General features: G+C 48.5%; 1 protein-coding gene across 10 annotated transcripts in view; it reads right to left on the minus strand.

The window, feature by feature from the left end:
• The window catches only part of MSI2 (musashi RNA binding protein 2), a 340,247-nt gene that overhangs the window by 133,599 nt on the left and 182,363 nt on the right, over window positions 1-24,285 (minus strand). For all 10 annotated transcript variants that reach the window (XM_059717433.1, XM_019493293.2, XM_019493294.2 and 7 more), the window contains exon 7: window positions 8,214-8,262. In XM_059717433.1, the coding sequence (XP_059573416.1) occupies window positions 8,214-8,262 (49 nt within the window). The remainder of the gene's footprint in view (window positions 1-8,213; window positions 8,263-24,285) is intronic.

Genomic DNA, 24,285 nt, shown 5'->3' on the forward strand with positions numbered 1-24,285 from the left:
CAGTTCGGGAATAGCAAATGCTCGAAAGCCAGGACACTTGCAGACATGATTGTGCTCCCACTATTTTTTTAATTTTATTTTAGCTTTTAGATGAGAGAGGCCCAGGCCACAGGTTGTCACCTTGCTTCCCTTGGCTCTGTCCAACGCAAGCGAGAGGAGGAGCTCATCACTAAGAAAACAACGTCAGGGCTTTTAGACTCATATAGTGTTACACTGAATACCGGTGATTACAATTTGGGAGAATTGAGCGCTTGTCATCTATATTTTTCTTTCTGGGTGCCTTGTTGCTCAACATGGGACAGAGCACAGCGTGTGCAGCCTGGGCACGTTGCAGAAGCCAGCGCAGGTGTGCAAGAAGAGCCCCTCGGTGTTTGCTAACGAATGTTCATGCGTCTTCCCTGTCAAATTAACACGTTGCTAACTCACCCTCTCCGCCCTCCTCCCGTACACCTCCATTTTACATGCAACAGGTATGGAGGGGGAGTGTAGGGAGGGATGTGATACAAATTAATTAGCAGAAACTCCACTGGCCAAGTATCCTGTCTCCGATTCACCCTGGCTCTAGATGGAACAACTGGGAGAGAATAAACCTTCTCCCCTGCCTTTGCATTTGGGTGCTTTTCCTCCATCCTTCCCTCCTCCTGCTTTCTAGCCACCGGTCTCGCACATCGGCTCTTCTCTGCCTTGGTGGACCGGGCAAACAAGCCCCCTCAAAAGTCCCACTGCCATTACTTGGGGGATCGCTCATCCTGGAGAAGCACAGCACAGCAAGGAAGCATGCACGGCTCCCATGTAGCTTCATCTGCTTGACATGCAAGTCAGAGAACCAGGATGCCTTCTAGAGCTCTCTTACATAATGAATTTAGAAGGACATCATCTTGCAAGATGCTTTCCAACCTGCAAGATCAATAACTAATGCTGAATTCAAGATTTTATCTGGAGCTTGCAAGGGTAACTAAATAAACTTTTTTTCCCCCCCCAATTAATCCTTTCAAGACTGACCGATATTTTTCAACAGGCTCCATGAACTCCTATGGCAGGAACAAAGTGATCTTCCAGAGCGTTCTGACAACATTTCTCTTTCTTTTGATTAGAGTACAGGAATAGCAGACTGGCAACACATCCCTTCCGCTAAGGAACGACTAATGTGCTTATTAACTAATCTGAACTAGTGACTTCTATTAGCTCATCAGGTGCATATTGCTATAATAAAATTACCAAACTAAAAAAAGAGCCGTGATAAGATCTGATTATATCACCTAGGAGTAAAGCAATGCATTGTTTTTCCTCCAGTAATGCAAGAGCTCATAATTCCATCAATTATGTACTTAGATGGATTTTTTGCATCCTCTAATAAATATGGCCAAGCAGTTAGGGATGAAATGTAATACCCCTGGAATCCTACTTTCATTAGAAAGCATCTAGGACTGACTAGCCAGATAAGAGACGCCGCCGTGTGCAACTAAATGCTTAGCAGACGGTATTATTTTTATGCTTTGGAGGTCTCGTGGGGTGCGAGACTGTGGCAAAAGCAGGCCAAAGTTATTTTATATTATTGTAAGTGGGATTTTCAAAACCTCCTCTAGACTTCCAGGAGAGCAGAGCTAGTCAGCAGCGAGCAGTTGGGAAAATCTCTTTATCACCAGCTACTCTGAATATTTACATTTATGATCCGATGTTCATCAAGCGCTATGCATGCTGACAAGTCACCCTGTGCTAGAACCCGCGTAGGAATTAAAACGAGCATTATGTCAACAACTATTTTCAATTTACTAGTGATGAAATTTATCTTCGCTTCTAGCCACAGAAACCAAGTGTTAATATTTTCCTCCTTTCCCTTGCCTGTGTCACTTACTCTGGACATCTACACACACACACACACACACACACATATATATACACACACACACACACACACATATGTACACACACACACACACATATGTACACACACACACACACATATACACATATACATATATTTACTAGAGTAAACCAAGACAGATATTTTTACCTGCTATTTCTCCTTCCCTTGGCTTATTTGAAAACACAGGCTATAACACACAAGTGGTTTCAAGGATTGCTATTAGTGCTGCCATTGCACACTACTGCATTTTAAGCGTGTTTCAAAATCCAATCAGAACATGAAATCTGGGGTGCTTTATAAGCAATCGATACGGCAGAACCCTCTTCATTACAACAAGCTGGTGGACAGTTTACCGGCCTGATTAAAAGTGGCCACCTGTTCGGAGAGAACACATCTGAAAGGACTTGATTAAATCAAAACCAAGAATAGAGGTGAATCATTGCATTTCAGTGTTCATTTACATTTGGTTCTTCTTTTCACCTTTACGTGGCAGATTTAAAGATCCAGAGTTCAGCATTTCATACCCATTTGGCACTTGCTCAAGCAGCAAAGTGACTTAGCACCACCTGAATGCTTCCCCCATTAGGAGGAATTTTGGCTAATACTCTCCCGATTAAGCAGCAGTCACTGTTATTCACTTGGCAATAGGCTAAGTCACTTCCCTGGGAGAAGGAGGTAGGGACGGTGTGGAGACACCCTCAAGTCGTGTGTGAGACGCTCAGCTGGTGTGCGGACAGCTCAGGGTGCCTAGCCCCACACAGGACTGAGTCCCAGATCCAGTTTAACTGGAGGTGAGAATGACAAGATCTTTTTAAACAGCATTTCAGCATACAATCATAGAAAATGAGGGCTGGAAGGGACCTCAGGAGGTCACATCAAGTCCAAGCCCCTGCTCCAAGCAGGACCAGCCCCAACCACATCATCCCAACCAAGGTCCAGCATCATCACACCTTCAGCCCTGAATGAATCTCTTCAGCTTCCCAGCCCTTCAGATCCTTTCAAATACGTTCACACAAAGCTGCTACGGTAAAGAGATGCTATTGAGCATCTCTAGTAAAACAAGACTATTAAAAAAAAAAAAATCCAACCAGAGCCAATACAATAAAAAATACAGAACTGCTGCAGACTTGTTGCTTCCTCTCTTCTAGCAAAGGAGTCTGCTTTTTTTTTTTTTCTTTCATTTTTTAGTTGGCATGGAGGAGCCAGGGTTTTGCAGAAGCAAAGGTGCCCTCTATATATGCAGCCCTGAACTTCAGTAGCGATGGAACTTTTTTTCAGATAAGATTATGGAGAGATGGTTTTGACAGGAGAATCCGTCCTCTGAGGGCTTATCATTCAGGCTCACACCTGATAACGCAAGGCTACCAAACACAATATTGCATTTCCCCCCCCAAAAGAGTATTTAAAAGAACTGAATTGAAGCTGCTAAAGCACAGCTCAGCATTAGTGCCGACCGGCCAGAAACGTGTCCCTGTGCCCTCGTGGCTTGGAAAGTGCTTACAGCAGCACAGTGCCACACACAGGAGATGCACCAAGGATCACCTTGAAATCTGTACGGAAGGGGACAACGAGAAGCTCGGTGGCAGGAAAGGAGGAAGGACTCGCGCACCGTGGTTCGACTTCTAACACCACTCCACCGCGTCCCCTCTGCCTTGACAGTGGAGCTGTGGAGGGCAGCAGACACCGGGTTTGATCCTGGAAACAGGTTGTCCATGCAATCAGCAGGCAGGAACAAAGGCAGGTATCTTTGGGATTTGTAGCATCAGGCTCCTGCTTCTCATGGGGAACAGAAACCTGGACTTTTGGCTTCAAATGCACAAGTCTCCAAGAGTGGCTGCCCAGAGTAGGTATCCAGGTTGTAGCCATATTGGTCTAGAGGAAAAAGCAATCGGGACTCGTGATAGAGGTGATATCTTTTATTAGACCCACTAGATTTTTGCAAAAGAATTTTTCTTTTTTTTTTTTTTGCAAAAATCTAGTGGTTCTAATAAAAGATATCGCCTCTACGAGTCCCGATTGCCTGGAGTAGAGCTTTTATCCCCGCTGTGAGGCCGGCACTAGAGGGGAACACTGTCCTATGGATCGGAGCCAGTACTCTGCAGCTGCAAAAGCTGTGCAGCCTGGCTGCATTGCGTGATGCTGGGTTTACCGTGCCCTGCGAATCCGAGGAAGTACCTTGCAAGAACTGCCGAATGTCCATCTGGGGCAGACAGTAAAATCCCCAGCTCAGGAACCTGCAAACTGATATTACACAGGCCTCGGAAAAGAAAAGAAGAACCGAACCCACTTGAATTTGGGGATTTGGCTCCCTGGGCCTCGGGCTGGGTGCTGCACAAGCCACTTGTGAGTCTGGAGAGTTTCAGGGAAGAAAATAAAGAGCATAACAGGTGGGTGCAAGGATCGCTGGAGCACGTTCATTCTGGCTAAATCTCCCCAGTCTCTGCCGCGGTGAGGACTCAGCCCCTTGGCTCTCTACCTCTGGCATGTACCAGAACGAGGCTGGAGAGGAGATTTAAGCCCGCCGTGCCAAACACAAAAGCACCGTGCAATGCCGCTCTCAGAAGCAACAAATGACCCGTCGAGCCTTTGACCAGAGGAAGGGTATAGTTTATGTCCCTTTTCAAAACGGCTGGAAGGGGAGCGGTGGAAATTCCCCCAATACAAAAGGAAACCTTTTGGGCTGCGTGAAAGGTTTGAACTCTTGGTTCCCCTTAGAAATCAATGGAAACTGGAGGTGGGGCTCTATTGCCTTTGCAAATCGCAGTCCTTCCCATATATCTTTTACTCCTGAAGGCTGAATTACTCTGGTTACTGCCACTCTAACCAGAAGGCTTTTAGAGAAGAGTCGGCGGTGGGGATGAGCGAGGAAGGCAGAAGAGCCTATGGAAGTTTTATTCCCCCGTCCTGCAACCACCGGTCACTAGGCAGCTTGTTAAAGCAAGCTCCTCGCACAAAGCATCATTGAAAAGGGCTGCGTCAGGAGTTCAAGTCCCCTGATCCTGCCATGGAGATGGACAACGCTCGAGCCAGCGGCGCTGGTATTCTAGCGAGCGGGGCTTGGCCACAGTCCCCGGGCCTCTTTCCAAAACTCGTAACACTTCTTGAGTTGACTCAGACTCCTTTAAACTTTTTGGCATTCTCCCTAAGCAAACGCACGATATACATTACTCCGAGAAGCTGACACTTTTGTGGCCGAGACAATAACGGTATCAGTCAAGCGAGCCCCCACAAAGAGCCGACATTCAAACTGTTTAAGTGGCTGGAGCCTGAAGGGCAAATGATGTCAGCCTGTTCAGCTCCGTTTCCACGTGGGCGCGGGAAGCGTGGACCACCCCCATCAGATATATCCCCTTGCGTGATAGCCGATGGTCAAACGGGAGAGGCCTTTGCAGTGTGACGTCCCTGCCACGCCAAGAGAGAGACCCGCTAAGGGTATATTTACACTGCAGTCACTTCATTCACCTCCGAAGGTTAAATGAGCCCCTTCTGGATACCATGCTGCTACGGGTAGACTGGCACCTCATTCAAAGCTAGGTGTCTTTTTAATGACGAGGGTAGACTTCCTCCTTGATGGACAGAAATGCCTCCTGTGAAGTAGGGAGGGGGAAATGATTTACCTTGAGCTCCTGCTTGCTCAGAAAATCTTCCTGAGAGTCTCTCAGTCCCAGTTTTCAAAAATGCCACAATGCTTGAAACCTCTGGGAGAAGTCTTGTAGTGACGATAGCTTTAGACATGCACTTATTCCCATTTTACAGGCAGAAGGATTGTGTCTTGCCCCAAGTCAGATCAAAATTCAGGCGTTTCCTGACTTCCAGCTTATGCCTGTAGGTTCACAGGTATAACTCCCAAGGATTACCAAATTATACCACCACCAAAAGCACGTGCCAGTATGAGGCCTTATTCCAAATCCATAGGAAACTGTTTTCCCACGACACAGGCCAACAGCTCCTAACGTTTTAGCCAGGAGGTTGCTGTCAACCATTTGTATCAACATTCATAATCGGCACATTGTTATGTTAACATGATCTGGGAGCTCGCGTAGCTCAAAGATCACAGTCAGCGGATTATTTAAAATATACATTTTTTTAATGCAGGCCCCGTTGATTCATTTGCCCCATTGGATCATTTCTGCAGCTGACAGAAAAATGAATGAAATAAGAAGCTTGGTTTGTAATTCTCAGGTGCCCAGGCTTTATAGGATTACATTTAGCATATACTCAAGGCAATCTGTATGGCACACAGGGCTGGAAGGAAGCGGATGTATAGCCCCCAAGATAAATGGTTGTTTAGTCAAGATGCTCGCGGTCAGATAGCGAAATGCTGGCCTAACTGCCCACAGTTTCTGCAACTGTACAAGGAGATAAGGAAACCAACTGGGCTGTAAGCAGTTGCCCTGGCCACAATTTGGCCCAAACTTTCAAAGTGGGCGCGGGGGGGATTAAGAGCAAGCAAAACGCGAGAAGCATCAATATGTCACAATTCAGGCCCGGCTGGGACACACGCCACGTCCATGCCTGCCTGGTGTGGTCTGGCCGTAAGCACTTCCTCAACACGTGTTTGAGCAGCACTTAGTGCACCGGGGTCACGCTGCTGTGACAGAGCAATTAGTGACATGGGTCAAGCAGCCCCGTTTGTCACCGGGGGGAACACAGAGGCCGCAGCTGCGTTTCTAATCCCACCATACTCCTCCTCCCCTTCACCCGGGCACGACGCTGGCACTAAATTGTGTTGTGTGTGTTCAGCGATCCTGGCTGGAAGTTGACACCCGAAACTCGAGGATGCAGACGTGACCGGAGGGGCAGGCGCCGCCCGTGCTCCAGTGAAGCCGTGGGCAGGGAAACGCATCAATAAAACGTTCCTGTCGTCAGCCCCCGGGGTATTAATTAATCTTTCAGAAAAACAGGCTCCATAAAAACAAAGCATCAGAGCCCAGAGCTTCAAACCAACAACAGTGCCTTCGATGTTACGGTCAGCAGCACAGCAGTAAGAAAAAGCAAAGCGGTCCAAACGCACGGCTCCCTCCCCTGCTTGTGTCTTATGCAGGCAGGTCTGGGCACCCTCTTTTTGGTCTGTGTAGGGACTGCACCTAGCACCCAGCAGGCCCGGTCCACGAGTGGGACTCATAATCCCAGCATAATAAATCAGAATAGCACATCACCACCACCTGTCCCTCCCCGTGACTCTTCTGCTTCTTCCCCATCTGTCTTTCTGAGTTGTCATCGCTTACACTGATCCGGTAAGAAGCAGAACACGCCGTTCCGGGAGGGGATGGGGGCGGACAGTGGAACTGGACCAAATCTAGCACTGAGACCTACGTCCCTTATAATTGGGCTGCGTTCATTCGACTCCTTCCCGGAGAATAATTAAACCAACTGGCTTCTTAAACCCCGTGGCATGCATCCTTATTGCTTGCTTAGGAGAAGTTTGGCTCGGGAAGTCATACGGCAGCATTCCCAGGATTCCTGCTTCTTGCCTTGCCCCCATACCATGGCACTCGCGCTCTCTCTCTCCCGGCTGAAGTTTTGTTCTAAAAACACCAGACTCTTTCACAAAATAAGAAAACTCATATCACAGGAAGAGATGGGGAAAAAAAAGGGGAATCAAAAGAGTCAGAGGGCCATATTCTTCAGTGTCTGCCTCAGAAAACTGGCAATTAGCATGGGTCTTGCAGTGGACCTCAACTAGGCAGGTGTGTGTACACAAATTTATATGGACGATGGAAGCCAGCTGGCACCTGGACCCGGCTGAGTCTGAGCTACACCAGAGAAAGATAATCAAGGTTCTTGCACATGCAAAAAGGCTTCAAAGTTGCACGCAGGTATCTACCGTGGGACCTCACGAGATAGTGGGGAGAGGTATGGATGCATGCCCCTCCCTTGGTACTGAAGGCAGGACCACAGTAACACCCAGGAGCAGGGAGATGAGTGAGAGAACCTGACCTTTTCTTCTACCACTAACTATTATTTATTTCCTTTCTCCCCCAAACCCAGGATCGGATGCCTAACATCAGTTTTCCACCCATCAATCTGCATGGACATTACATACCCCTGCAATCCTCTTCACCCAAGTCAAGCTGAATAGGACTTCCTTTGGGCCACCCGGACAAGACTCTATCCAACTGGCTGGAGGAGTCCGCACTGAAGAGACATCCAAGCTACTCGCAGACACACACAAGGACCAAAGCCTGAGCACCTCTGCTATTATAGCAACTGCAGGACACACAGAATTGGCCCAAGTCCCAACAGTCGCCGTGTGGACCACTGGGTCCACCAGACATTTGGGTGCTGCCGAGTTGGCACTGGCCAGTGATAAAGTGCAACCCCCCGAGCGCCGACACTCTCTTACCTCTATGCCTGTTGGTAGTCTTGTCAAACATGAGCATGGCGTCCTCTACCTGCAAGACAGAAAGGGGAAATGTGTGTTTCAGCACATCTGCCACAAGGTTAATGAGGACACGCAAGCAAACCGAGATCTGGGGAGCTGAGGCTAAGGCAGCAGCCGCCGAAGCTCAGGTACAGAAAACCACATGGACTCGTCAGATCTCATTTCCTTTGCTTACAGTCAGCTTTTTCTTTCGGAAACCTGCTGCTTTCAACACAAAACCTGGCTGGCATTTGATCCAGAGGAGAGAAAAGTGCATGTTAAAAAGTCTTATTGCCCTAAAAAGCACCAGCATCTAAGCAGATTTTATTTTTTCTCCACCCCCTCCTTCTCTTCTTCTAGCAGCTGGAGAAAGCTGAGCAGGGGCCCCCTCTTCATCCAGCACAGATGGGAGTTGCCGAGGCCAATCGCACCCAGGGCTCCTCCAAAGGGGGGGGTCACTGTGTTGGGACGAGGGGGTTTTAAAAAGGACATGTGGGGCAGAGAGGTATTTCAAAAGGCCTTTTGAAAAGCAACAGGAGCAAAGCGGGGCTGGGTGAGGAAAGGTTTCATTCGCATCAGGTTTGGCATTTCCACTTCAGAAGAGAGAGCCGACTCCTGGCATGTACTGAAGTGCAACAAAATTGCTTTCAAGTTTCATTACTATTTGCATGATTTATTCCACCTACATGGAGCCTGTGCAGCCACACCTACATCTTGCACCTATTTTGACGTGATGCTCTGCTGAGAGGTCTTCCTCAGCGTCCTGGATTTTAAGCTGTTGTTCAGAGCCTCCGGCAGCTTCAGCGAGACGATGCTGCACCCGATGGAAAAACGCCTATCGAATTTAACCTTCCTAAAGCTTGGCTTCGTTACTGGTTAGCAGGGAATTAGATCTAGACAACGGTGCAAAAAGTCCCAAGAGAACTGCTCTCCTCATCTGTTTGGGGTGGTAGTTTGGTACAAAACTTTCAACCGCTGGCATCCTCCTTTTTAAATACTACGGTGCAAAGCAAAACAAGTATCATTTACCTACTCGTTTGAGGAAAGCTGACTCTGCATCGGTCGCTCTTGTATGCTTAGCACGTCAAGTGATACTCTGCATCCACCCTGTAGAGATTACTATGGCGGGGACCCAATTAGACCCTTTGTACAGGTCACTCTTGTATGTTTTAAGTAGCCTTTGTCTTTGCTTGGCAGCATCATCGTTTTTGGAACATGCTTAAAAACACAGGGTGGAGATGTTTCAACTACAGTGTCAGAAGCAGGGTCCAAGATTCAGTAGAAATGACAGCACGGTTAAAGCTTAAACTCTCGTTTCAGATCCGGCTCCGATTTATTTGGTTTCTAGCACAGCATAGTTCGAGTCACATAGGTTGGCAGAGCGGTATGAAAAACCACCTGACCTGGAAGAGCCGTGGCCTGCTTCCTTCGTTCTGCTTACGTCTTTGCCCCCGTCTTGGGTGGGATTCGCCAACGCCATCAACTCCAAACTGAATTATGGCGAGGGTCATCTCAACCTGCTCCCATCCTCCTCCCCTTTGAAACAAACCCCCCAGATTTCAGCACGGCCAGAGGGTAAGCAAGGACCAGAGCCCTCGACACTCATCTGTGTCCTGGGATTAAGGTTTGCTCAGCCAATTTTTAAACTTCTTAAAGGCTTCAGCCTGATTAAGCTCTAGGTTCAAGCAGCAAGAACCACTTCCAAGAACTACATGGCTTTTCCCCACCCTAAGCTGAGCATCACAGGAGCCGGACTGTGCCCTGAACCCCCTTGAATCCCCACACTCGTCTATCGCACGGGTTTAAAACACATCTCCCACACTGCAAAATCTTTGCCCAAACTCCCCATCACCGCACGTAATGGGCCCCCGGGGCTCATCTGCATCCTTTGAGGAGGCCCAGTCATAGCACTGTTGTCTCCTGACTCACAGACAGCACCGCTAGTACGTGCGCGGTGGGATAGATCAAGCTCAGGCTTCAATCCCCGACCCAGTTAGTCATCACCACAGGATGGTTTGTGCAAGGCATTGAATTACCATTGACCTCTGCTGTACGGGAAGAGCTTCCCTCACCGCGGGGTGCACGTGCAACCATGCAAGCAGAGTGCGGCTCTTGATCTTTCTTTAGAGGCGAGACCCATGCACACGGAGGGTCTCACCTCTAGGAGCTAACCCACTGCTCTTTTAGCACAAGATTTTAGATCCACAGGGACCTAACCAGGGTTCATGGGTACGTAAGCCCAGTTTATTGTAGCCGGCTGCTTTGGTAACTAAGAGACGAGAGCTGAAGGAGCAGGTGCCTAAAGGCCATTGCTTCACGGGACTCATGAGCAAAGGGAATGACTCAGTGCCTAACAGGAATTCAACGCACAGTGATGTGGATCCTTGTACACCTGGCCCTATCCCAGAAAGCAGCACTGGGCTGACTCACGTTTGCATCATGAAGTCCCTGAACACCTTCATCTTTGCTCATCAACACTTTGCTGCAGGCTGTGGGAACACAGCCCTTTTCTTAGAGGTGAACAGCAAAGGGGAAAGACCCCACCGCACATTGTCCCCTTGGGTGGTTTCTCCCCTCCTCCCGGAGAAATACCGGGGGCAGCAAGATCCTTGCCTTGCCGAGATGGGGAGAGACTGATCCGCCTGCATCCCAGTAAGCCGAAACCCGAGAGGCAGCTCTATGCATCCTCAACCGTGGACATCAGAAGTGAGGACGCAAGCTTCAGCAGATGCTACAGTCCTATTCTGCTCCTCCAAAGCCTGCATGAGAGAGGAGGATAGGTTTTGGCATCGGATGGGGCTGCAGGAGAGGTGGATGCTCTGCCATCACCCTGCTGCATGTGGCTGGGAGCAAGCTGGGTCCACATCTCTCTGGGCTTCAGCAGCCCAGGTGCCAGGGGAGGATAACGATGCACCTTCTCTCTCCCCCTTGCACTGCAAGCTTCCCAGGGCAGGGGCCCTGCATGTGTTTCAAAAGGACGTAGTACCGCGGAGCTCTGAATGCAGCCGGGCTTCTTTATTGAACCGGTAATCAATAACAAGACTGAGCGCACGGTTGGTGGGCTGACCTGCGGGGACTTTGGTCCCGTTGGGTGGAAGCCACAAGAGTGCAGCCATCCTTGAAAGATTTGTGCTTTATCCCTCGGGAAGCAGGCGTCTAAGGTTTGGATTAAGCCCAGAAGCAAAATCATAAAGGCGAGATTTAGATATGAAATACTGCAAGGGGATAAACTAGCTCTTTGGACCGGATTTTGACCAACCTCCGGATAAAATATACCCTAAAAAAAAAATCAGTAGGGTGTCCTTAAGCCAGTGGGTGCCCTTTCAACAATGCCTAATTGGTTATCTTTTCTTTTTTCTAAGGTCAGAACATTTTATCTCCGTCGCTGCCCTTTCTGAGTTTACCCCACCCTGAGCTACTTTTTAGGGCAGCCATTGTAACAGAAGAATAGCCTCTTTCCTCCATAGTCCAGTGACACAATGGGACTTCTTGATACCTCCTGAATAGATAAAGTGCAATGGAGAAAGAAAAATTCTATTAACGCTTTACAAAATAAAACATCTAAGAACTGGTGAGATGGGGGAGAGGGGGGGGAAAAAATCAATATGGAGAAGGCTGTGCATTTACAAAAAACTTTTCACCACTTGCAGAGGTGGGGAGACTAAAGAGGGGGGAAAGAAACTTATTAATTCAGAAAACCCATCAATGCTAGGGAAATCTGGCAGAACAGCAAGAACTGAAACTAGAAGAATTTGAATATACAAAGGGCTGAATAGAAAGAACAAAAAAATCGCACTGCTTCACATAAACAGCTCGTTTCTCACGGTTCTCCATGAATCAAACACAAGCGGCTTGTTTAAGTCTTCATCAAGGAGAAATAAGGGACACAGTGAAGGTACCGGGAATAAACCCTGTAGTAAGCAAGTTGATCTTGCTGTATTTCAGAGAGAGGGAGAGGGGGAAAGAGGCCCACACAAATGAAACTCAAGTAGGTTTGAGTTTGGTAGCAGCGCACAAGAATGATCCCCATTCCGCCTATAACCCTCTGGCTCATGCCGGGCTCCTTCTGCTCTTCAGCTCTGTAAAAGAGGGCTGGATGCAGCGAGTCTCCCAGGTCTTGGTTAAAACAAGCAATCTGTATCTTCCCCTTTAAAGGAAAGGAAAATGTTCCCCTAATATGGGGCTCTCGGCTTCTATCTTACATTTCTACGTCCTCTGAGTGCTTTATGCAGGTGAGAAAAAAGCACTCTCCCTCTTTTATTGATGGACAAATGGAAGCAGAGAGATGCAAAGACCTACCGAGGGCGAGAGGCTAACCTCTGATTTTTCGAAGGCTGAATTTCCATTTCATTTCAAGGCAACTCATTTTGAATGACAACGTGCCACAGAAGGGCAACCTGACTCCGCTGTGATATAATTTGTGTGGCACTGGCCTCACTTTCTACCCGTACGGTGCAATGCACAGCATAACTCCTTGGTCAGTGCATCTTAGGGGTTCCCCCTCCGTGCCCAGACCACAGAGGATCGGCCCACTCCAGCTTCCCCGTGGAGAACATGGAGTTTTAGTTCACGCTGCGGGCACAAGGGGCCTTTATACACGTACATTTTGTGCCCCGACACGCCGACGATCCGCTGCTTTGGAGCGGACTCAATTAATCGAGCCTGCTCTGCATGCCAGCTGATGTGAACGGTGCTGCGCCGCATGCAGTTGTATAAGCACAGAAACGCACATCTGCATGCAAAAACGGTGGCGGCGCACTTTTGAATCTAAACGCCTTCAATACGTTTTAGTTCAAAACCACGCCACCTCCATTTTCTCAGCACCGATGTGCATTTCACCACTTCCACAACTGCAAGCATCACAGTTGCTTTGAAAAGCGCCCGGTGCTGTGGCACTTACATGTGTAAAAATGCCCTTGGGTATTTAGCTCTAAAGCCACCTCACTCATTCCCTGCTGGGAAGTGGGAAGGTGGACATCATATCAGGGCACCAACCCTTGGCTTGCAGGCACCACGTTGCCTACTTCCAAGATCCTCCAATGGTGCTGACAGGCAAAGGAAATTAAAAGGTTTAAACTGAGGTTTCCAGGGCAAGGATAACACTATACGGGCAACCCCCTGCTTAGCGCTATTTCGCTCTAACGCCCGTTTTACATTGATACCCGATTCCACCTAGCGCTCAGCAAGTTTCGTTAGGACGCCCACGGTTGCTGTCTTGGTTCGTCAAAAACGCTCATGGTCACCATCTTCATTCATCAATAACTTTTGGTTTTGCTTAATGCTATTTCCACTTAACGCTCGTTTTTTTTTCGGGAACCAATTTAAGCAGGGGTTGCTTGTACTGTCCACGGCACATTGCTTGCTTAGCACCGTCCTCCGCTAGCTGGGGAAGACCAGGTGTGCCAGGAAACAAGAGGCTTTTTACTTGGGATAATTCAAAGAAGAGGGGCTTACACGAAGCCCGTCCTCTCACTGAGAGGACGTGGGATGGTGGCATGACACAGTGGGACTTTACAAATCAGGACGTTCGGTAGAGGATGAAAATCCCAGAGTTTTGTAAATGAAACGGTGCTGGGTCAAAACCAGTTTGGGTTCTCAACTGGCCCAAGCTGAGCTGTCTGGGGGCTGCTTGATGGCCATGGGGGGGAACAAATGGCTTGGCACTGGACAGGTTTCAACATCACAAAGCGGGTGTCTTTGCTGGAAGGCACCCGAGAGGGGCAGGCCTGAAAAGACGAGGAGAGAAAACTCCTTCCACTCTCCTCCAAGCGTAGTAAGGACACGAGTGCAGACAGACACGTCTACACCTGCCTGCTTTGCGGGGATAGGAAGGACTCTGGTCTCCAGGGCTCCCCATCGGACCCATTTCACCGGTACTGGCTTGCTTTGTAGGGGGTCGGGCTCGATGATGTGCTGAGGTCCCTCCTGACCCGAGCATCTATGAATCTATGCCGCAGGTCCCAGCGAAGCAGCAGGAAAAACGTGGTAGCAACCATCTCCCATAGACGGCTCGTCCCCGAATCCACCAACCAGCCAACCCGTCCCATGGCTTTCGAAATGCTCGGCGAGAGGCCGGGTCTCTGAAAAAGCGCTTGGCAATCTGGAGGGTTATATTTAAACAAAGTAGTAACATAGACAACCAAAAACAATTATCCCCACATGGCTCGATGTGGAGGCTTAAAGGAGCTGATTAATCCAAACTAATTAAGAGCATCAAATGAGAGAGTATTACAAAACGCTCGCAAGGTCTCAGCACTTAGCAAAAAAAAAAAAAAAAAAAGCAAAAAAAAAAAGCTCCATACGACTCAATAGATAATTCCAGTAATAAATGGATACTTTATAAGTCTGAAAAGGCCTCTCCTTACTTCTTAATACACCCCCCAACACCGCCACCCAACTCAGCCCCTACACAAAACTAAAATAGGTTTCTTACATAAAGCCTAAGTAATAGGTTTTAGTTTATTTAATGTTCCTTTTCAATCCACTCAGGGCCCTGGGAAAAAGAAGGGATACACAGTTTCTTTAATCACTGTCTGTAAAGAAAGAGAGGGAAGAAGAGGAATAATAAAAAAAAAAAAAAATACTGGAGAGCCAAAGGCTTTAATAATCCTAATGGTTCCCAGGGTTATTTAAAATACATCCAACCCACACACAAAAGAATCTACCGAGATAAATGTATTTGATTTTTCCCCACTTTAATAGCTGCATATATTTAAAGCAACAAAACTAGGGTGACCTAAATAAAATGGCTTTTAATTGTACTTTGGGAGGCTCTAAATTTATTGCATTTTATTCCTCCCGTACAAGACCATGCAATAATCCTCATTCATTATTGCCCTCTTCCTCACAAGGGTTTTTAACTCCTGTCTCTTTTTTCCACAGGGTAGGCCCAGCAGCCAAAGATCAAACTTTGCACCGGCGTACCATCCGCCGCAGCGTAACGGAGGAGGGAGTCCTCCCTTCTGCACGGGTTGAGATGCAATGTGATGGGTCTTTCTTGAGGGGTATTTTCAAAAGCTCCCAGCTTTAGCCTGACTTTGGTAATCTTGATGGGGGGGCAGAGTGTCTCTGGAAACATCTGGCCCCTTATCTGTTGCATCTTTCCTTTCCACGATCCTGACCTGGGCGGGGGGGCTGACGTAAAGGCAGTTGCAATCACTGGCATATCACCAGTGCTACTTTAATGTTGCCAGAACATAGATTTATGCAGCTGGGGACTGCGTGGCATCCAACCGTTTGCAAGCAAAGGACTGGGCTCGGGAATGACATGAGAGAAGACGATGCTCCTTCCTTCCTGAAACAGGGCCCAGTGCCCTACGACGCGTGTTGTTGAAGGCCGGGATGTTATGCAAGTTGGCCAGATGACCCACCCACTGCCGGTCTCTTGGGTTTCTAGGTCAACCAAATGGCAGGTATCCAATATTCTCATCTGAGTTGTATTTCTTCACTCCTGCCAAAAAGCTGCAAGACGCAGATGAAGAAATCTGCCTCTGTGCCTGGCCAAACCCAGCTCTCTCCCTTCTCGCCCAAAGAGCTCGCCCAAGGATTGACGCCTCCATCCACCACCAACCTCCAACGTGGGTGTGAGCTCTTACGGAGAATGGGCAATAGTGGGGACGAGGCGACTGCTCCTGTATTCGAAGGTAAGCAGGTACTTAACACGCAACGGGAAGCTGACAGTGGACTTGCAAGGTGAGCAGGAGCCCCGGACCAGGGTGGGATGGGGAAACCACATTTACATCAGTGGCGGAAGAAGACGGGGAAGTGCCTTGTTGCTACTGCAGAGCAGGGGAGCAAGGTCCGGATGGAAATCACATAGCAATTCAGAGACACTGGCTCGATGATACCAGCCACTCATCCAGGGTAGAAGCTGGGCCGGTTTGGCTACGTTTACATGGTTTGCACAGAACCGAATTTAACAGCTGCTGCCCTTTTGAAACGTCTCCAAATGGACGAGTGTCCGTAGCCTGAGTCCCCGTGGTACGTACTGCTGTGAAGAAGTTGCCATATTGCGCCGCAGACGTAGACGCATTTCAGCGGGCGCTGCAGGGGACATGTGAAGCAATCCGGGAACACAGCTTTATAAAGCATAATGCAAGCCTTTCAAAATGAAAGGTGCTACACAGATGTTAAGCATGTACCTTCAGTATCTTAATTACTGTTATAACTTCCTTGTGTAGATTTTTACGGAGTGAATGAGGCTGTGAATATGATGAGAAAGCATTATCCGAAGTCAGAAATCTACATTTTGAATAAGTGTGGGAGAAAACAGGAGGCTGGAAATATGATCTAGATTCATACTCACACCGTACATAATACAGGCGATTCTGTATTTCCCATGTTTTGATTATCCTTTCTCATTATAGTCTTCATCTCATCAACTATTAAAATCTGCACGAGGAAATTATACACGTTCATAAAAGTAATACAGGAACACACAGGAAGCGCTCACATCTACGCCTCGGGTCACGACTTGGAGAAACGTGCCCTGATTTCAAACCGGAGCGGCCAACGCATCCAATCCACATCAGGAACGTATAAATATGTCTTTCTTCACATTTATTTCTGCATCAACACGTTGAAGATTAAGATCTCTTTCAGGGCGAGCACTGTCACTCTGATTTAGTGCAATGTTTTTCATTTGTTCAAGGTAAAGAGGAATTAGGCCAGACAAATGAAATAATGCACTATAATCTAATGTTTTGGCAATTCAGATTAGGCCCAGGGAGAAAGGGAAATTAAACAGGGATGACAGTCAACAGCACACATCTGGGTTGCGATTTTCCCTCTCCTCCCCATCTGCAAACTTTACGGCTCTATCCAGTCTTTAGCTCTTTGCTGAAAAGTGTTCTGGGTACTCTGGCCTAATTCCTCAAATTATTTATACATGTTGCACAACTCATACAATATTTTGCTTTCTGAAGCAGAAAAACCTCTTAGCCGCTAGTAAACTGTCAGGTGCTATTATTTTAAATACCCCAGTGAAATCTAAGAGCCAGCAATGTGCTCCTGCAGATTTACTAGCTTCCCCCACCTAAATTAACAAAGACAAATGCATGCGGTATGCCAGACAGTGGGGGGGGGGGGAAATTGCTCCCCCATATCAAGCCTCTGGGTTTGATTACAATGAAGTTAAACAAAGCACCGAATCCTTTAACCTTTTCTGCCCTTGCTCCCTCCTCAACTCCCCTGCACAGCTTTTTTCCCCTGTTCCACGCACTTCAAGGGATGCTCATGTATTATCGAATCCTCTCAAAGTTGGGTGAATCCCTTAAATTGCTAGCCTTGTCTACCATGGGCTTTAAGCAGAAAGCCTGTCTATGCTGTTGACTTACTGTGCTAAGGAGCAGTGCCCTCCACTATACCACGCTGCCCTGGCCAGGCTCACTTACCACATGGGAAATCAAGTGGTGCTGGGGGCAAGATGGCATGGTGTGACATGGTTACGTGGTTTCTGGGTTGGGAGGTAGCCTTCGTGGAGCAGCATGGTGCATGGGAAGGTTGTGAGCTTAACACAAGGAGCTTGCAATGTATGCATGCCCTGAGTTTGGAAATGGAGTTGAAAACAGATGCACTGGCTCCTAATTCAGTTGGGACGATAAGTGCAGCTGGGTCAAGACAGACCACGTTTCATCAAGCTTAGCTGGGGAGCAAGAACAGCACTTCCAAACCATGGTGGTAGCCAAGACCTATGCACTGCAGCGATGTCCACAAGAGCAGACCCTGCCAATTAATAGTTCGGTCCTCACCCCCTACGGGCGCCCCGATAAAGAGCCCCAGTGTGGATGGGGACTTTTTGCATTAGGGCCCTAATTCAGCAAGATACTAAGCCATCCCTAACTTGAAGCACACGAGTACCCCCATTGATGAGATTATTCAAAGTGGCTGTAAAATGGGTACCATCTTGGCTAAAACAGGGATTGAACCCAAGACTCCAGAGCTGAAGGTATAAGCTGCTCCACTATAACCTAAAAACGAAGGCTCGCTAGCTGGGTTGCAATATATTCACATTCTCTATGGTTCAGGCAGAGAGAGACCTATAACATACACTCCCCAGTGGGTTATAGATATGCACTTAAGTCCCTCACCGAGAGCTTCCCAGTGCATCACAATGATGGCTTACCAACCAGGGGCTAAGACATTATGTTCCATGATAATAATCAATGCCGTACTGTGCAAGAACAAATTCCAGTACCAGTAATTTTTCCCCCCAGCAGTCAAGTCTTTAAAAAGTCTTCTTTAGCAATTACAGCTAATAAAACTACAATTTTATTCAACACACACATATCATTGTAACTAATTTTGCTCCATCAGGGCTGAAATTAAAACAGTCGCTCAATCATGTTAATCTCAGAGCTCGCTCACCAGCCGTGACATGGCAAGGAGCGCCCCAAACACTTGCCAACGACCGCAGCGGCTACTCCTGGACTTTGAAGGCCCGCACAAGAGTCAGCGTGTCGTTCCACTTTTAATGTGTCAGGTACGGCAGGAAAGCAAGGAGCCAATGCTGGACGCGGGGCTGCACCTTCGAAGGCGAGTAACATTACTCTGGTTGACACTGAGATCACGTGCAGAAAGGTTTTCAGGGTCTACTGAATCCTACTGCCACGCTAAGTGATGCAGCTAAATAGGAGCCCACAAGTTGCTTCCTGGCACCAGCAATGCTTTATAGCCACTTGCCCCACAACTTGATCCCTGGGGGTAAAAGCCTTTTCCTGCCTGCAGTGTTGCTTATGGCTCGGTACTACTGAGTCTCCTAACAACTGAGTGCAAGTCTGAACGGGTGGGCAGGATACAACGAGATGCAAAAAGCATACTGCCCAGCGCCGCGAATGACACCCATGCTCAGCTGTCTCTAAGGAAAGCCGTGGGACCAAGCGTGCTACATCTGCCAGGACTTCCAACTTCTCCAACGTCTGCAGCAGACACAAAACTATATGAGAATACGAAAGCCGCTGAAGCACCCTCCTGATGAAAGTCCTCATCCTTCTATATGACTGGGTACCTCCGCTACTTCCCATAATATCTGATGTCCTGGCAATCTGCAATGCTTTCATCCTCCTTAAGGCAGAGTGCTGCTACGTGGAGAACCTCGCTGCAGAGAAGCAGGGGTTATGTCCTCATGGCAGTTACCTGCACTTAAATGCACTCCTCCTGGCACAAGAAGAGCAACCACTGGAATTGCAGCTGTTCCAGCTGTGCTGGCAACTGCACGAGGCTGTCCCCATGTCCTTCTGCTGGGCTAGGCACCTTGGGTTAGAAGTGCCTCCACACTCGGGTTGACGGGGTTTGGTTTTGTCCATGCAAGACGAGCTGTAACTCAACTCAACCCTGCATGGAGGAGACAGCCGTATGCACCTTGCCCGGGGTCACATAGGAAGTCTATGGAAGAGCAGGGGATTACAACTTGGGTGTCCCAAACACCAAACTAGCCCTTTTGACCTTGCACCATGTGTCCTCTCGGTGTCCATCACAGCAGATATGCGCCACCCACCATACCCAGCATGAAACACTGCAGGCCCCCTCCTAGAGAGGCTGCGTTCTTTTAAAGACACGATTTAACGTAACAAAGCAAGGACACAGAACAGGCATCCCCGCTCGTTTCTTGATCTGATGGCACATGATCCACGTGTTTACGCGCAGCTGTAGTCTTTGATTAACAGATTGCAAGTGTGAACGACAGCAGGGCTGCTGTAATGCAACCCCAGCCCGCGTCTCTGCCAGAAACCTCTGCCCATAGAAGTGTTTTGTGGGATCAAAGCGAGTCCATGTGAAAGGATCTGTTTAGAAGCAACTTTTAAATATGCTAAGTTTCAAATATTCTTGGCGGCTTAATACGGCCAAAAATGTAAGGTGGGGAAGAGGCTGATCTCAGTAGTGGGGCTCCCCAACAGCAACCTCGGATTTATTATGAGCAGAATCTAGTACAAATCCTGCACTGGAGGATCCCGGAGCTCTTTCTGCAGATGCTAAATTTGCTCTGCATCAACCCATCTTGATGTGCCTTTCACCCACTGAACAGGTGGAGGAACTAAGCTACAGATACTTTTAATGATGTGCACACGGTTGCTATCTCTTCAAGCCTGGAACTTGAATGCCCAGCTCTCCTGTGTCATCAGAGGATTCATTTCTCGCATGCTTAGGTTTCGATTCATATAATCAAGGTATTCCCCGTCAACACAAGCGCAGACGTGCGCGCGCGCGCACACACACTCTCTGAGTAATAGTCAGATATCATTTTAAACCAGTTGTCCCCAACAATTCAATAACTCTTCATAAATAACTTGCCCCATCCTCCGGCCAGATCTACACATGAATGAAAAAAAAAAGGATTCATAATTGTCCTCCATTAATTGGCCATTCCCAGTATTGCCAGTTCAAGCATGCAAAAAAAAAATAAATCATGAGTCAGGCACAAGAAATCTTGAGGGTTTATTTAAAATATCATGATTTTAAAAACACTGGGGTCCTGTTTCGTTTCCATAAGGACATTTGGGAAATAGGTTTTACATTTTCAGACTTACTTTCTGTCGTGATGATGAGGCCGAGGAACTTGGCCCTTTTTTAATAAAAGCTGAGAGTCTCAAGTAATCGCATCAGTCAACGAACTGAAGCTTTAAGAAAAGCACCATGAGACTTACAGGAGAAATGCAAGAGCTGGCAACCAGTTTATCCCAGTACAGTACTAGCAATCTGTGACTTACCCTCCCGGATAAATACAGTCTCACCTAGGCCAGCTGTCCCAGCTAGAATTAAAATGTTCTGCTATCCAGTATAAAGCCTTAACAGCACCACATGGTGAGTAAGGAAAAGCAGGTTTGGGGGAGTTTTTTGTGCATTTTTTTTTTTTAAACTTTCCACTACAAACTTTGAGGCAATGCCACCGCCAGGGTACTGGAGAGAACATTGCTCCTTCAGCATTTTAGCAAGCCAGGTGCAAGGCAGTTTGTGATTTTACTTTCATGGAACATTAGCTGCCGTCAGCAGAAATAATTCTTTTTCCCTTCACACTACTCGTTTGCATATTAAGGCAGAGGAGTCGCAATCTGTTTTCTTTTCCAAACAATACTTAAGATGTATTGCCTGTTCAGCCTGGTCCACCCAGATTCTGCGCTGGGGTGTAGCTCCGCGGATGCAAAAATAGTTATAGCAACATGCGCGCTGGTAGGGCTGCATTCATTCTCGGGGTGGCATCGCTTTGGCTGTTATCTGCACAGTGCAAGCGAGACAGCTGGTGTGTGTGGACAAGGCCCTGTGGTTTTCTTTAGGGAAAAAAAAAAAAGATTTTCTGCAGAATAAAGCTCAGCTCTGCAGGTCCCACTGTTTGAAAACACTAGGCTGCAATAAAGAGGCCATCGCTGTTTAGCATGATACTGTAATTAAGCTAAACTCAGCTTGGTCCACGTTGCTGTGCTGCAGGGAGAGGGAGCCAGCCCAGGCCAAAAGGGCACCAGACATTTTCCACCCAGATAGTTTCAACTTTCGGACGGCAACAGACCTTCGGAGTTTGCAGCGTGAATAAATACTGAGAGGTTTAATGACTGCCTTGGTGCAGAGCAGCTTGGTAAACTGGTTGTTATGAATTGTAAACCAAGTGCATGCAGACAGGCACAGCCCCGCATCGTGGCTCTGCCCTGGCCCCATGCCGTCACTGCCTGGCCTCACCCACCCTTTCAACTCCCGGGCGCTGGTCCCCAGCCCATCCGCCCGGCTGAGTGCACCCTGCCACAGGGGTCCTGGAGACCCTGCCCACCTGCTCCATCTGGTGCCCCCGGCAATGGGTGCAGGATGGATGGGTTGGGGTGCCCAAATAGTGGGGCCGGGTGTGATGGCACCGGCAGTGGCAGCCAAAAAGAGCTGCCACCGTGGGGGCTGCCAGGAAAGCAGAGTCTGGCTGCTGTGCCACCTTAGCCCTGCAGGCAGAGACCAGCCACACACACCGCAGCCTAGGTTGCCCTCCCACACCTGGGCCAGGCAAGACGGAGGGACCCACAACAAGCCGAATAAAATCCTCGCTGGGCTGGATCCGGCCTGTGGGCTGTATGTTGCCCGCTCCCACCCTAACTCCTATACATGTCTCATTGGTAGCTCTCAGAGTGCTTCAAAAAGGAAGTCAGCAGAAGCAGACCCATTTTACAGGTGGGAAAATAGAGGCATAAAGAGGCAAAGTGACTTGCCCAAAGTTATCCAGCAGGATGCTGGCAGAAACAGGAAGAAAACCCAAGTCCCCTGAGCTTCAGCCTAATGCATCATCTCCTAGACCGCACTGCCCCCTCTGCACATCCCTGTCTCCTACCTCTTCTGCCAGGTTTTTTTTATGGGAACATAGCCGTGCGACAAGTCATAGAGCGCTACAAGGGTTGCCGTGCTCCTGCTTGTCACTGCCCAGCAGTGCCACAGAACTGGGTCGAGACCTGCATTCATAGACAAGGGAGTAAGAGGAGACTTCGGTCTCCCTGGTCTCTGCTCTTGAGACCAGCCATAAAGTCACATGAGAGCCAGAGCTGCAAGCTGGCAAAGCCCGCTAAGCTAACAGGGCTCTGAAGAAGTGATACCACGGCACCTTCTTGAGTCCACTGGGTCCTACCCTGACCCACTCCACTCATTTCACCCGGCTGTCAAATACCGAGAGCACGAGCCCAGTCTCTTTAAAGCCCTACGCTCGATTCAAACTGATGACCTAACACCAAAGTCCTCTCGGTCTTCTATTACCAGCCCTGGAGGACAGCCCGTCCCCTGTCTCAGGCTGCTTGGTTTGGAGATTTTTTTCTTTTTAAGCTACGCTAGACATGTCGAGTTTTAAGTTCTTTTCAAAGTGGAGACAAAGAGGAGGCAGAAAAATGAATTCTGCTCTGATGATTTACTGGGAAGAGCCAGGGAAACTATGCAACGGAGCTGTGCTAACTGGCGGGCTGGCACGCCAATAAATGCAGCACCTTGCAGGCTCAAGGAGAAGTCATGGGGGATCGGATGAGACTTTCAGGACGTGCCATTCTGGGAATTAGGCTGACGTGGACCTGCCAGAGCCGATCCCAACTGCGAGGTGTCAAACTACCAGCTCACACTGCAGCGAGGGTGCCGTTCAATGGCTCCAACGAGGCCCATTTCTGCGCCCAGCATGACCACTGAATTGCGTGACTTTGGGCAAGTCCCAGTCTTTCAGGATAGAGCGATACTTAGGATGAATAATGCAGCCTCTCTCAAATCGGAGGCAGTTTCACATGTTTGCGAAGCACTTTCGGCTCTTTGGATGAAGTGAGCTAGGGAATTTTTTTCTCCCTAAATAATCTGGTATTCTCCCAGTGATGGAGCAATGCAGCCAGAGCAGCTGTCTTGTTTGCTATAAACAAACATGCCATTAACTTGATGCAAAGCAAAGAAGAGACCCGTTAAAGGCCATGTACCAGAGGGAGTGTCAAAAATCCTCCCTCTGCATCCAAAAAGGGGGGATGCCAAAGTGATAGACTGCCCAGACTCGCGCACCAGCCCCAGTTCAGGAAAATCGGCTTAACTAAAGGATGTTTAAGCTTGTCTCTGCTTTAAATACGTGTTTAGGTCCCATCAGGGCCTTCCTAAATAGACATGCTTTGCCAGGAAGACAATGAGATGCAATGGGAATGGGAACCCCCTAGAACATGCAGCAATGCCAACTCTTGCAAACTTATCAGGAGACTTGCAATTTTTAAGTCAAATTAAGTCTAAATCATGATCTCGTGGTAGAAATCTGAAATCTCAGGATTTTTTCTGTGGAGCAGCACCGAGTAGCTAAGTCTGTGGAAGGAAGAGGTGGGAGGCAGATCAAGGCCCCCAAGGTGAGGGAGGGAGTGGGGTAGGGGCAGGGGATAGGGGTGAATGGGGCTCTGGGGCAGGGGTGGGTCATGTGACAGAGCCATGGGCGGCTTGTCCAGGCCGCACCCCCTGGGGGAGGCATGGGGGGGCACATGCCCCCTGGATTTGTGTGCAGAGAAGAGGTGGGCTGCCTGCTGTGGGCTGGGGCTCTGCGCCCTGCTGCCTTTGCCTCGGGAGCCACACGACCCCATGTTGTGCCTCCCAC

The sequence above is a fragment of the Alligator mississippiensis genome, chromosome 14 (genome assembly GCF_030867095.1).
Source record: "Alligator mississippiensis isolate rAllMis1 chromosome 14, rAllMis1, whole genome shotgun sequence".
Taxonomy (NCBI): domain Eukaryota; kingdom Metazoa; phylum Chordata; order Crocodylia; family Alligatoridae; genus Alligator; species Alligator mississippiensis.